Here is a 13,956-nt window from a genome sequence, read left to right as displayed (position 1 = left end):
CATTTAAAGGCATTGTGAGCTTTGAATTTTTTTAGATTTTGAAGACAAAAAGTTCTGCCATTCAACACTTGTAGTCAAGTTCCTCAGGGGAAACCCAAGGTGGTGTGGTGTTTTGTATTTTAGTTTGGAATGGGAATTACTCTAAACCTTAATTTTTCTATTTTGTCTTCAACTTCAATATTCCAGCCTAGTTTCAAACATGCAGCTTTATCGTTCATGCACAGAACAGTATAACCAATCCAGACACTGAACAGCATGGGTATGGGAATAAATGCAGATGCCTCATTGAGGCTGTTATGCCCTTCTAAGTCATCCAGTGCTGGAACAATTGGTCTGGACCTATGTCTTTGCTACAGATTTTTCATGAACCACAAGATGTACAACTGCACAACTTCTGTGACTCAATAATTTGAAGTAAAATACTGCTCAGGATTTTATTTCCCTGATTGTTGGACACTTGAAATATAAAATTAATCTATTTCTCTTCCAGGTGATCTCATGAGCTAAGCATATTGAACATATGGGCAAAGATCTTAATCTACTTAGCTGGCATTTGCTGATTTACATTTATGTATACAAACACATTAACAGTAAGGAAATGTTTATTAACTTGTACAACACTGACCATACGTCAGTTTACTTTAACAAGTTAAATGATGTTTCGCTACTCTGTCAGCAGAAGCCACACCATTTAACAGGTGTTTTGCACAAGATGGATCTCTATTATGGTTACAGACAACAAAAATTATGTCTACAGTTCTAGAGACTGTGGTCTTGGCCCAAGCTCAAGGCACTCATGAGTCCTAGGAATGTTGAAAGAAGACCAGTCAAGAGAGTATGAAGTCTCACTGTTTGAGCACTGGAAGCTCTTTAGGCTTTGCAAAGGCCTGTGTGATGCCCATAGCATAAATGTAGACCTTGGAGTCCATGACTACATCTTCTCTCTGGAGCAACTCTTTAGTTAGTAGAGATAGAATGGGACAAAGATGAAGGCAATAAAATATCAGTGAGACATTAACAAATCCCATGTACAATTACACACATACAGTTGTACCTAGTGGGAGAATAGAGCAATGTGACCACTCATCTGCCTTTTTTCTTTTTTTTTTGAGTGCTCGATTTCAGTAGCAAGAACAAATAATCCAAAATTTAAATATGTTAAAACTGGACTTTTTGGTTTACCCTAACCAAAAGAGCAAAAGTCACCTGACAACTTTCTGGAAGACATGAAACCCTTACCGTCAATTTTCTTTTGAAACTCATCGAGAGGCAGAAGAATAACCTCAACAAATTCTGTAATGCAAAACAATCACAATTCACTAGTAGAAGATTGTTAACCAATAAAACATGCAATATACATAATATAAATATGAAAACATACCTCCTTCACCTGAAAAAGAAAAAAATAGAAATTATTTAACAAGAATTCATGCATTACTTAACATTTTATTTAGGGCCATATTTAAAGGCTTCGAAGCCACTATTTACATGTGTTGCATAAGTGTTCAGATCCTGCAAATATTTTCTAAAGCTGCTGATTTCACATGATGCAGCCGTACCTTGGCGCAGTTTTTACCGCAAAATCACAGGTTAAACCAGAAAAACCAAATCCGAAACACATCAGCAGATATAGTAAACAAAGACCAGAACTGAAATATGCTGCTTGCATACACATTCAGACCTTAATATTTGGAAGTCACCTTTCATTCCAGTATTAACTGAACAGTGTGATAGTGAAAGCTAAGAACATTAGTCCATTTCTCTTGACAGATGTGCTCCAAGCAACTCCCAGTATTGCAAGTTCCTTGGATGGCACTTTTGACCACAATTTTCAAAGCATGGCAAAAATTGTTAATGGGGCTGAGATTGGGACTTTGAGAGGGCCACTCAAAAACATTAACTTTAATTCCTACCAAGGTTCAGTGGCTAAATCTTTTTCTCTGGCAGCGCATCCATAATTTTTTCAGTTCTGACAAAATTGTCAGCTCCTGGTGATGCGAAGAATCCTCAAGGATAGCGTATTGATTGGGTACATATAAAACACCGTGTTATGGCAATTCAGTAATCACAACCTAATAAAAGCTCTCAGAACGCTCAAAGTCACATTAAAACAAATGAAGTGAATATTACTGTGAGCCGTGATACCTTGTGTGGTCTTCACTGGTCACGGTGTCCTGTCATTCAGTGACTTTTATAGTGAACTATTAATAACACAATAAAACTATCAGGTGACTTCTTGTTGTGTGGCTACAGTTAACTCAATGTTACACTGGTGAGACCACTGCAAGTTTAGCACAGTTTCAATCTTGTTTGGCACCCTAGTTTATTCACAGCCTGGGAAGTGAACTATGAGGGGAAAAAAAGTTTAATACATTCTTTTTGCGAGTGAAAGAATGTACGTGACTGTCCTGTAATGGACCACTGTTCTGTATACAGTGTACCCTGCACTAACAGGATGTCAGTACTACTGAGTTATTATATCTCCACAGACCAAAGTCTCATTTGTTTTGTCTTTATTTCATTATTCTAATCTAATATTAATTTCATTGCCACAAAAGATTTAATTCATTGAAAATACTAGAATATATTTTTCTGTTAGTTAAATCTTAATATTTAAGGTGTTAAAATTGCTAATGGTTCAATTAAAAATCATTTTGAACAAAGTAACTAAAGTTCCTCTGTAAATAAAGCACATTAAAATTAAATACACATGCTTTTTAATACTTTGCTCTTTCATTTATTTCAAAACTCTTTATAACATCTAAATTATTTTCTAGAATTATAGCCTTTCTTTGATGATTTCCAATAGGACTTCAACCACCACAACTTTTTTTTTTTTTTTAAACTCTCATTACTTTGGCCAACAATGTTTAACTGTTGAAAAAGCCTTACGCTTATTGTTTTCCATCCTTAACTATCTCTAATTTTAAGTGTCCTTCTGTGTTCATGTTTTCTTTATGTGACAAAGGAAACCTGTAGGTTTTTTTTGTTTTTTAAATCTAGTATGTGGCATTAGTTTCTTCATGGGTACAAAAGGCAATGGGCAGTAGGAAGACAAATGTGTCCAGAAATATCTTTCACTTCTGAACATTTAAGAAAACAGGATATTTAATTTTTCACTGGCACAGACAATTTTGGTTTAAAATATTTTCTCTATGAGGATTTGACAAAAACGCTAAATGTACAATGATGCTGCTGGATTGCAAATGAAGCAGTCACATTCGAAAACATTTGCAGGTTCACTTTTACACTTTGAAAAGGTACTTCATCAAAACTCATTAGCATGTTCCAGCCAGAAGACATTCCTTTCATTACAGAACATAAGGGTTTTTAATTTTAGAATAGATAAAACCTCCAGTCCCCCTAAATTATAGAATAACAATCAGTGTTAATACCTTCTAGGGTAAACTTTTGCTTATTAAAGTCAGGGAGTCCTTGTTTATACTGCCAGATCTTTGAAGATCACCTGCTGACCACTTCCAGGAAAACATGTCAGTCAGCACTCCAGAAACAGCTCACAAAATGTTCCAAAACTAATGATGGCATTCCCAGGAGGGGAGGATAGCCAGCTGGCCTTGGACAATACCAACACAAGTTTCTTTCCTCCTTTACTAGCTTTCGCAGTTTTGCTTCCTCACCTGCTGCATTCTCCCCCGGTTGTGATCAACTGTACATTATTCCCATTCTGCTGCTTGTTCTTTCTTGTTCCACTTTATACATGTTAATCTGAGCTTAATTTTAAGATCTTAGGCAATACGTTAGGAAGAGCACTACGCAAAAATTTAAATATTTAAGCATTTATACTGACAGATGAAAAACGTAATTATTTAAAATGCCTGGAAGTAAATATATTTACATTTATTCATTTAGCTAATGCTTTTCTCCAAAGTGACCTACTGTATTATACTACTTAAAATTATTTTTTCATTTTATACAGCTGGAAAATTGTTACTGGAGAAATTTAAGGTAAGTACCTTGCTCAAGCATACTACAGGAGTCGGAGAGATTTGAACCGGCAAACCTTTGGATCCAAGGGCAGCAGCTCTAATCGCTATACTATCAGCTGCCCACCAGTTAATATCATCAGTACTCCTATTAACTGAATATTTTAGACTGGATTCTAGCTCCAGCAGAAGCAATCCATAAATTTTTTCACTTGGTTAACTGCTTTGTAATTTTGTGTCAAAGAACAGCTCTCTGGAACAGGTAAAGCACCAAGCTGAAAAAGCAATATTCAAATGCACAATCTTTCAGTTATAAGGCCCCAACCACCACACCATGTTATACTGACCCTTTTGGGTTTCAAACCTTCAACTCCCTATGCATAGAGTTAAACTGATCTTACTATACTTGTACTTTCAGCAATACTGTTTTGAAGTCTCAGTCATCATCCTGAACCCTTACCACTAGTGCTAACAAATGTCACATCCATGTTGAGTTCTCTCACCCAGTTTCTGCGAGGGATGGAGGTTGTCAGGGTCATCACCATTGATGTTCACCGTGACAATGTAAGTGGTACAGTTTGAGAGGCCCGGATCCAGACATGTCACTGGAGAGAAAGTAAAGAAGTGTGTTTAGAGAAATGGATATTGGTGCACAAACATCACCATGCTAAACTCAACCCTTTTAATTCTACTCATGAAACACATACAGAGGGTGCTTTTACTGAGTGATAGTGAGTGACACTGCAGGCTCCTTAGGTTGCTGAATACAAACTGTTTGAACAGTAAAGGTCAACAGGTCAGAATGTGTAACAAATGTCAATAAAACAAATGGCTTCATCTTCAAGGCAAAGCTGCCTATTTAACGTCTATGGTTAACTAACTGGAAGCACTCAAAGAAGAGTACTCGACAGACTGAACGCAAAACTTGCTTATTACAACACGCATGGGAAGGTGCACTACCTGGGGTTATGCCTACTACCTCCCCTTTGTAGCCTGTCTCCTCCTTCAGCTCTCTCAGCGCTGCCGCTTCTGCAGTCTCGTTGTCGTCGATGAGTCCTGAGCACAGGGAATGGACAAAACACAGACACATGACGACACCGCCAATAAGGCCCAAATGTTTTAATCGCCTTTTACTATGACATCACAACATTTCCATTTATTCATTTAGTAGACACATTTTAACCAAAGTGAAATGTATTGCTCCCTCCTGGCTGACCTTGTATTCGGCTGCTGAACAAGTTGAGACAGAGATGGCAGTAAGAATAGAGGCACACCCCGAGCCAATGCCATACCTGCTGGAAATTCCAAAGTGTGGCAGCCCAGTGGAGGTCGAAACTGCTTCACCAAAACCATACAGTCTTTGTGGAGCGTCCTTTTCAAGACAGCAATTATTCCTACACCTGGACAGGAGAACAGACTTCATCACGTCTTTTCGCTCGATGCAAACGCTCTCGTCTGAGCGCTGTCGCAGTTTGCCTGGCCGTACACACCATCAGCCGTCGTGGTGCTCCTTCTGGTCGTCCTCTTTGCTGTCTCCCAGATTCTAACCAAGAAGAACATCCCTTTCACTTACTGTGCCGCCATTACTATGTCACTGATGGGCTCGCATTCCCAGAGCGAGATCAGGAGCCACTGAGTCAGAAACAGGAGGGATGACAATGGAGCCCTCAGTCCCTGGGATGTGTGTCTCATCACTTTCCAATTGTACATGATCATGTCTGCCAACACAGCACTCACACCACAACCACAGGGAAACCAGCTCACGTGTGACACCACTCACAAGCAGGCCTGTTCTTTTGCTGTAAAAGTAAGTACCTCGTGGTTCCCGCTGCATCCACATATGTGGTCTTCTCCAGTCTGACCCACTTCCCCTCCGCGATCACCTGCGAAATGGCGAGAAGCAGGGCTATCGTGTACACATGTAAAGTCGGTGGCTCCTCTTTATCAGCGGCGCGTGCTGCTCCTGCTGCGTTCTCACCTCCTCCGCCACTACGCGAGGTGCGCTCGCCCTCTCTGCACTCGCACCCACGTCGTTCATTTTCGCGCAGGCGCCCGGTTTAATTATTCCACACTATAACTGGAGAGAAACGAGACTTCGTTGGTTCTTCAGCACGCGCGCGGATGTCCACACCCAGCTCTGCATGCATGTCATGCGCACACATGTTTACGTTGAATACTTCCGCGATTAGAAATTCAAATTGCTGGAAAATCATGGATAAAACACCACCCACCTAATCGTGTTGTGTGTACCGGTTGTAATACTTAATATTAACTTACTTAATAAAAGTATTTCTTCAAGAGCTAGAAGAAAACACGTCTCTTAGACGGGATAACAAACCTCCAGCGTCTCCAATTTATGTTACAAGAGCAGTGCCGCTGCTTCTTCACTTTCTTCGGATGTCGTTTGGTTTAACATTCACCTCTGCTGCCCAGGAGGACACATACACTTTCGCGCTGGCGAGGGGTGACTTGGTAGTCGTGCTGCCCCCTGTCGGAGCGGAGGACACATACCGCATAAGCAGGCGAAGGAAAATCATGACAGGTGCCTGTACAGAGCGCAGTGGCGAACACCAACTCAGCAGTAATTCACACGCCCCTTGTCATTTTTTCTGCATGCATTTCACAAAACTAATACCGAAGAATATATTTTTTTGAGCACATACAAATAACTGACAGATTTTCTACCGAGACATCATTGCAGTTGCATTCGCGCGTACCATTTTCATTATCTATTAATTATTTTTCATAAAATGCTGCCTAATTTAATGTGGGTATTTTTTAAAACCGCTGAGTTCGTAGCCACGGAAAACGTTTGTTCTATTTTAAACTGCTTTCCTTACATGGTACAGAAGCTCTGCAAACGGTAAAGTGCAGATAGAAGAATGACCTCCAATGCTTGTAAACACCTCACTCCGCCACCAAGTGGAGATGGAGCAGCGGAAGAACATCAGAGAGAAATCCCGTGGATTCTGGCTTTGAGACCCTTGTTGAATATTGAAAGGGAGAAAAAGAAGCCACAGACTTTTGATTTGGAACTGCTCTGCAAGTGAGACCAAGCAGGTCTTGAAGTGGTGATCCATTAACCGTCTCATAGGCCATAACTACAGTGATTAAAACGTAAATAAAATGCAAAATATGTATTAAACATACATTTATTTAGTAGACACTTTTTTCTAAAGCAACTTCTAATGAACTCTATGTAGTGTTATCAGCCCACACACCTTATTCACCAAGGTGACTTACACTTCTAGATACACAACTTACAGTGGGTCACTCATCCATACATCAGTGGAACACACTGTTTCTGTCACTCATACACTATGGGGGAACCTAAACAGCATGTCTTTGGACTGTGGGAGGAAACCAGAGCACCCAGATGAAACCCACACAGACACGGGAAGAACATGCAAACTCCACACAGACTGAGCAGGGTTTACACCCACATCCTCTCACACCACCCAGGCTCTGTGAGGCAGTAGCGGTACTCGCTGTGCCACCATGCCACCACCTAGCTTCACACTGGAGGAACACATTCACACACACAGCATGGGCAGTTCAGAGTCACCAGTTCACTGGAAGCACACAAGCAAATATAGTGTTCTACATTACACCAGTATCTTATGGTATATAGCTGTCAGCCTGTTACTATTAATTCATATGCAATGATTTACTGAAATACTCATCGTTTCATTATATTCTCAGTTTAACACTTATGAAGTCTTCCTATTCATCAGGTAAAAGCAAACAAAGTTTTAGCGTAACAATTCCTTGATGGTATTCTTTCCTTATTTTTACTGCAATAATCATTTTGTTTTGCTCTCTTTATTTCCCGTATGATGCAAATCAAAGTTAATATTCCTTCATTAACTATTAAGCCCAGTGGGACATGGTCTTACATGAACAGCAATGGGGCCCATAGTAAGATCCAGTGCTGGTAGGCAAGGGATGATAACAATAAATAAATAATGAAATATTTCAAAATCTGGTCAGCTTATCTAACAGATCTTGAGTAAAATGGGAATGCAGTGCTGCAGTATCAAAGACATTGGTGGACTTTGAGCTCCTTGACTGTTTGTACATAGGTAGAACACATCCAAGTGGGAACTTGCTTGGGCAATGGCATTTACTTCCACTGACTCTGTTTCAGAGAAAGCAGGCGATCCCTATAGTAAACGGGTAAATCACTGCATTGAAACTGATGTAAAATGGAGTTTTGAATTTTTTCATGGTACAAATATTTTCCAGATATTTATTTTTACTTGCAGTGTTCAGTGTAGGGGAGTAGTGTTCCTGAGTGCTGGTGATCAATAACAAGATGACGAACACTGCTCACGTTCATGGGATGAACTGGTTAATAATTGGCGTATTTTTATTTTCAGTCTTTTTAAATTACCTTTAATTCTAATGTAACTGTACACACACACACACACACACACACACGCACACACACATTGACCGAAACCACTTGTCCCGAGCGGGGTTGCAGCGAGCCAGAGCCTAACCTGGCAACACAGGGTGCAAGGCTGGAGGGGGAGAGGACACACCCAGGACAGGATGCCAGTCCGTCACAAGGCACCCCAAGAGGGACTTGAACCTCAGGCCAACCAGAGAGCAGACACAGGCCAAACCCGTTGCACCACTGCACCCCCTTAATAAAAATTCAAAGCTTGTTTTGTATTATTTATATTACATTTATTTAGCAGATGCTTTTCTCCAAAGTGACTTCCCATGAACTCTATGTAGTGTTATTAGCCCACACACCTTATTCAGCAGAGTGACTTACACTGCTAGATATATTACTTACACTGGGTCACTCATCCATACATCAGTGGAACACACTGTCTCTGTCACTCATGCACTATTGGGGAACCTGAACAGCATGTCTTTGGACTGTGGGAGGAAACCCACAGAGACACAGAGAGAACTCTACACAGACTGAGCAGAGATCAAACCCACATCCTCTTACACCACCTAGACACTGTAAGGCAGCAGCGCTACTTGCTGTGCCACTGTGCTGCCTGTATTATGAGATTTTTATAGAACATAACCCTTAAATAAATCAAGGTGCATCTGTATTACAAAACTTTCGGTGAGGAAAGTTGAACGTGACGAAAAGCTGACAAACATTGCATGTACTTGTGGAATGAATTGGTCGACTGTGCAGATTGATGAGGAGCTTGTGGAAATGACAGATGTTCAGTAACTAAAAATGATTCATAATGTTTTTTGAAGTTAAGGAAATATCTCTTATGGAGGATTTTAATTTATTATAACTTTTTCTGAGATTTATACAGAACTTAATCAGTACATAAATGAAAGGACATCTATATTACTAAGCTTGGACTGATTTGTTAGTGGCAAATGTCCCTTTGGATTAATGAACAAACTGAGTTATGAACAAACTGCATGAATCAGGGCCTTGGGGTAGCGGAAGGGCTTGTGTGATCTAGGGATCTCCAGAGCTATGTCATCGGGAGTAGTATGCTCCTGGTAGGGTCTCTCAAGGCGAACAGGTCTGGAGTGAAGATCCAGACTAACACGATCCAAAAAACCCCTATGAAAAACGGAAACAGAAAAATTTTTACCCTGCCTGGAATAGGGTCACCGGGATCTACCCCTGGAGCCAGGCCTGGGGGTAGTATTCCTAGGTGAGCACCTGGTGGCTGGGCAGTCCACGTAATCCGGCCGGGCTCAGCCCGAAAACGCATTGTGTTGCGGCCATGTGGGCCCACCACCTGCAAGGTCCATCATGGGGGTCAGGTGCAATGTATACCAGGCAGCGGGAGGGGGCAGGGTGGTGCATGGCGTTGCGGCCCCTTGCAGCAGAAACTGGCTCTTGGTACGTGGAATGTTACCTCACTGGGGGGGACGGAGCCGGGACTGGTGCGGGAGGTTGAGAAATACCAGCTAGTTATAGTTGGGCTCACCTCCACTCACAGTGTTGGCTCTGGAACCAAACTCCTCGATAGGGGGTGGTCTCTCTCCTACTCAGGAGTTGCACAGGGTGAGAGGCGCCGGGCGGGTGTGGGAATACTTACAAGCCCCCAGCTGGCTGCCATACAGTTGGAGTTTGCCCGGGTGGATGAGAGGGTCGCCTCAATGCGACTTAGGGTCGCAGAGAAGAAAACTTTGACTGTTGTGTGTGCTTACACACCAAAGAGCAGTTCAGAGTATTCGGCCTTCTTGGAGAGGGTGGGTGGGGTTCTGGACAGGGCTCCACCTACAGACTCCATAGTCCTGCTGGGGGACTTCAGTGCTCACATTGGCAATGACTGGGAAATCTGGTGGGGGGGTGATTGGGAAAAATGGCTTGCTCGATCTGAACCCACACACACACACACACACATTTTCAGAACCGCTCATCCCATACGGGGTCACGGGGGAACCGGAGCCTACCCGGTAACAGAGGGCGTAAGGCCGGAGGGGCAGGGGACACACCCAGGACAGGACGCCAGTCCGTCGCAAGGCACCCCAAGCGGGACTCGAACCCCAGACCCACCGGAGAGCGGGACTGCGGTCCAACCCACTGCGCCACCGCACCCCTAATCTGATCTGAACCCGAATAGTGAAATATTATTGGACTTTTGTGCTAGTCATGGTTTGTCCATAACAAACACCATGTTCGAACACAAGGATGCTCATAAGTGTACTTGATACCAGAGCTCCTTAGCCAAAGGTCAATGATTGACTTTGTAGTCATTTCATCTGACTTGAGGCTACATGTTCTGGACACTCGGGTGAAGAGAGGTGCTGAGCTGTCAACTGATCACAATCTGGTGGTGAGTTGGATCAGATGGCAGGGAAAACTGATGGACAGACCCGGTACGCCCAGATGTTTAACGAGGGTGTGCTGGGAACAACTGTCGGAGGACCTTGTCTGGAATGATTTTAACTCACACCTCCAGGAGAGCTTCTCCTATGTCCTGGAGGAGGTGGGGGACATGGAGTCTGAATGGACCCCATTCAAAACCTCCATTGTGGAATTAGCCAAGCACAGCTGTGGCCAAAAGCTTGTTGGTGCCAGCCAGGGCGGCAACCCGAGAGCCTGCTAGTGGACACCGGTGATGAAGGAAGCTGTTAAGCTGAAGAAGGAGGCCTTTAGGGCCTGGTTGGCTCTGGGGACTCTTGACTCAGCAGACAGGTACCAGCAGGCGAAAAAGGCAGCAGTGGCTGAGGTTGCAGAAGCAAAATCCAGGCCACAGGAGGAGTTTGGAGAGGCTATGGAAAACGACTATTGGCTTCAAAGAGGTTCTGGAGAACCATCCGGCAGCTCAGAAGGGGTCAGAGGAGTTTCGCTCAGGCTGTGTTCAGCAGGAGTGAAGAAACTCTGACCTCTGAAGAGGACATTGTCGGGAGGTGGAAGGAGTACTTTGAGGAAATCTTAAACCCAAATGATATGCCTCCCTTACAGGAGTCAGGGTCTGAGTCTTTTGGGCTGTCAGAGTCCATTTCCCTGGTGGAAGTCACTGAGGTAGTTGGTAAGCTCCACAGTGGCAAAGCACCGGGGGTGGATGAGATCCGCCCAGAACTGCTTAAGGCCCTGGATGTTGCAGGGCTGTCATGGTTGACACGCCTCTGCAATGTTGCATGGACCTCGGGGACAGTGCCTTTGGATTGGCAAACTGGGGTGGTGGTCCCTATTTTTAAGAAAGGGGACTGGAGAGTGTGTACCAACTAGCGGGGTATCACACTTCTCAGCCTGCCTGGGAAAGTCTATGCCAGGGTGCTGGAGAAGTGGCTTCAATCGATAGTTGAACCTCAGATTGAAGAGGAACAATGTGGATTCTGCCCTGGCCGTGGAACAACGGACCAGCTTTTTACCGTCTCACAGATAATTGAAGGGGCATGGGAGTTTGCTAATCCAGTCTACATGTGTTTTGTGGACTTGGAGAAGGCCTATGACTGCGTTCCCCAGGAAATTCTGTGGGAAGTGCTTAGGGAGTATGGGGTACTGGGGCCACTACTGCAGGCCATTTGGTATCTGTACATACGGAGCGAAAGCTGTGTCAGCATACTCGGCATTAAGCCAAGCTTGTTCAATGTGGGTGTTGGACTCCACCAAGGTTGTGCCTTGTCTCCACTCTTGTTTGTGGTTTTCATGGACAAGATATCAAGGCACAGTCGAGGCCAGGAGGGCATTCTGTGTGGGAGTCGGAAGGTGACGTCTCTGCTCTTTGCAGATGATGTTGTCCTTTTGGCACCATTACAGGATTGCCTCCAACACGCACTGGAACGATTTGCAGCCGAGTGTGAAGCGGTTGTGATGAGGATCAGCACCTCAAAGTCTGAGTCCATGGTTCTCTCACGGAAAAGGATGGCATACCCCCTCCAAATAAGGGGAGAGAATTTGCCGCAGGTGGAGGAGTTCAAGTATCTTGGGGTCTTGTTCACGAGTGAGGGAAGAAGGGAGCGTGAGATCGGCCGCTGACTGGGAGCAGCGGCAGCAGTAATGCGGTCGCTGTACCAGACTGTAGTGGTGAAGGGGGAGCTGAGCCATAAGGCAAAGCTCTCCATTTACCGATCGATCTACGTCCCTACCTTCACCTATGGTCATGAACTTTGGGTAATGACCGAAAGAATAAGATCGAGGATACAAGCGGCCGAAATGAGTTTTCTCTGCAGGGTGTTTGGACTCACTCTCCTTGACAGAATGAGGAGTTTGGGCATCCGGGAGGAAGTAGAGCCGCTACTCCTCCACATTGAGAGAGCCAGTTGAGGTGGTTCGGGCATCTGATAAGGATGCCCCCTGGGCGCCTCCCTTTGGAGGTATACCAGGCATGGCCAACTGGGACGAGGCCCCGAGGTCGGCCCAAGACCCGCTGGAGGGATTATATCTCACAGTTGACCTGGGAACGGCTGGGGATTCCCCAGGCTGAACTGGAGGAAGTTGCGGGGGACGGGGGCGGCTGGGCTTCTCTGCTCTCCCTGCTGCCACCGCGACCCTATTAGGACAAGCGGGATGGAAGATGGATGGCTGGATGGATGGACAAACTTCTAGTCCTACTTGTGTTCATAAGTTGAATAATCAGTGAGGAATTAATGTCTGTTTTGCTTCTTTGTGCACAATGGCTGTTTAATTGCAGTAAATTAGAAAATGTTTAACAAACCTGGCTGAGTCAAGCAGAACCCAGGGTTTTCCGTGCTAAACTTTCAGTGGTCAGGTAGAGAAAATTACAGGTGCCAGTGGGTGGTTTCAGCAGCCTCTTTCTGCCATTCTCACCTCATAGTACATAGTCCTTGCTTAAACTCCTTCAGGATGTTCCATCTCCAAAATTATGTTTTGAGCGAAAACTCCTGCGTTGATCACAACGAATTATTTCCTTTTCACTGTTTATTCTTTATTAGTTATCTGGATAATCATTTACAAACATTTCTGAGTTGCGCTATAAGTAACGTAGGACCAGGAGACAATGTGCCTCCCCACATCTGGAAGCAGAACTGGGGTTGGATCATGGTGTTCCTAATGCAACTGGAACCGACTGCATACCATGTGTGCCTACGGGAAGCTGTGGCATCACAGTGTAATGACCTTGACCAGGTGCCAGAGTCATGGCATCATATCACTGTCATCACTGACTTTGTCCCACCAGGTATTGATGGCAACTGCGTCCCCTTTATGTACATCCCTATATAACCTCCCTTGTGTCCCCAAGCATAAGACAAAAACCAACACTATGGATTATTAACTTTAATTTGACAATAATTACAAAATATACATAACGTTTCATTGAAACAGGAGTGTAGCACTGCAAAGCATGCTCTCTTTGCCCAAGTGAAGCTACACAATGCTTACAGTACACAGTCCACACCCTGTGGTGCTCTCGTGTTTAACGGAACAGTCAGGCCACATCTAGGGAGGCTATCATGAACAATCCGGAAGCGTACAAGAATCGCTGACAACGGGCACTCAAACGGACAGCTCTATCCACTTTGGTATGCTCTGCTCAGAATGGTCTCCCACAAACAGAACGAGTGGCCAAAAGGAGGACCTCGGTTGAGTAAACTGGCACAT

The 13,956-nt window shown here is 44.0% G+C and overlaps 1 protein-coding gene across 2 annotated transcripts; it reads right to left on the bottom strand.

Moving 5' to 3' along the window:
- Positions 1–44: 44 nt before the first annotated feature.
- On the bottom strand, positions 45–6,429 carry nudt5 (nudix (nucleoside diphosphate linked moiety X)-type motif 5). 2 transcript variants are annotated; one of them, XM_018747314.1, is made up of 10 exons: positions 6,283–6,429; positions 5,923–6,021; positions 5,760–5,827; positions 5,435–5,487; positions 5,237–5,344; positions 4,905–5,000; positions 4,448–4,549; positions 1,382–1,390; positions 1,240–1,293; positions 45–955 (listed from the first exon to the last, which is right to left on the bottom strand). In XM_018747314.1, exons 2-10 carry the CDS (start codon positions 5,980–5,982, stop codon positions 846–848), a joined length of 660 nt encoding a protein of 219 aa, XP_018602830.1. In that variant the 5' UTR covers positions 5,983–6,021; positions 6,283–6,429; the 3' UTR covers positions 45–845. The 2 variants fall into 2 exon arrangements, with proteins under 2 accessions (XP_018602830.1, XP_018602831.1); XM_018747315.1 differs by having other exon boundaries at positions 6,222–6,298.
- Positions 6,430–13,956: the final 7,527 nt, after the last annotated feature.

Source organism: Scleropages formosus, chromosome 2 (genome assembly GCF_900964775.1).
Source record: "Scleropages formosus chromosome 2, fSclFor1.1, whole genome shotgun sequence".
Classification (NCBI taxonomy): domain Eukaryota; kingdom Metazoa; phylum Chordata; class Actinopteri; order Osteoglossiformes; family Osteoglossidae; genus Scleropages; species Scleropages formosus.
This window is presented reverse-complemented; position numbering and strand designations above follow the sequence as displayed.

Excerpts from the sequence above, each read along its gene's own strand:
- nudt5 (XM_018747314.1), bottom strand. The coding sequence starts at position 5,982 with ATGAACGACGTGGGTGCGAGTGCAGAGAGGGCGAGCGCACCTCGCGTA. Across the intron at positions 5,488-5,759 it reads GATGCAGCGGGAACCACGAG|AATCTGGGAGACAGCAAAGA; the intron begins GTACTTACTTTT and ends CTTCTTGGTTAG. Across the intron at positions 956-1,239 it reads GTTTCAAAAGAAAATTGACG|AGTTGCTCCAGAGAGAAGAT; the intron begins GTAAGGGTTTCA and ends TACTAACTAAAG.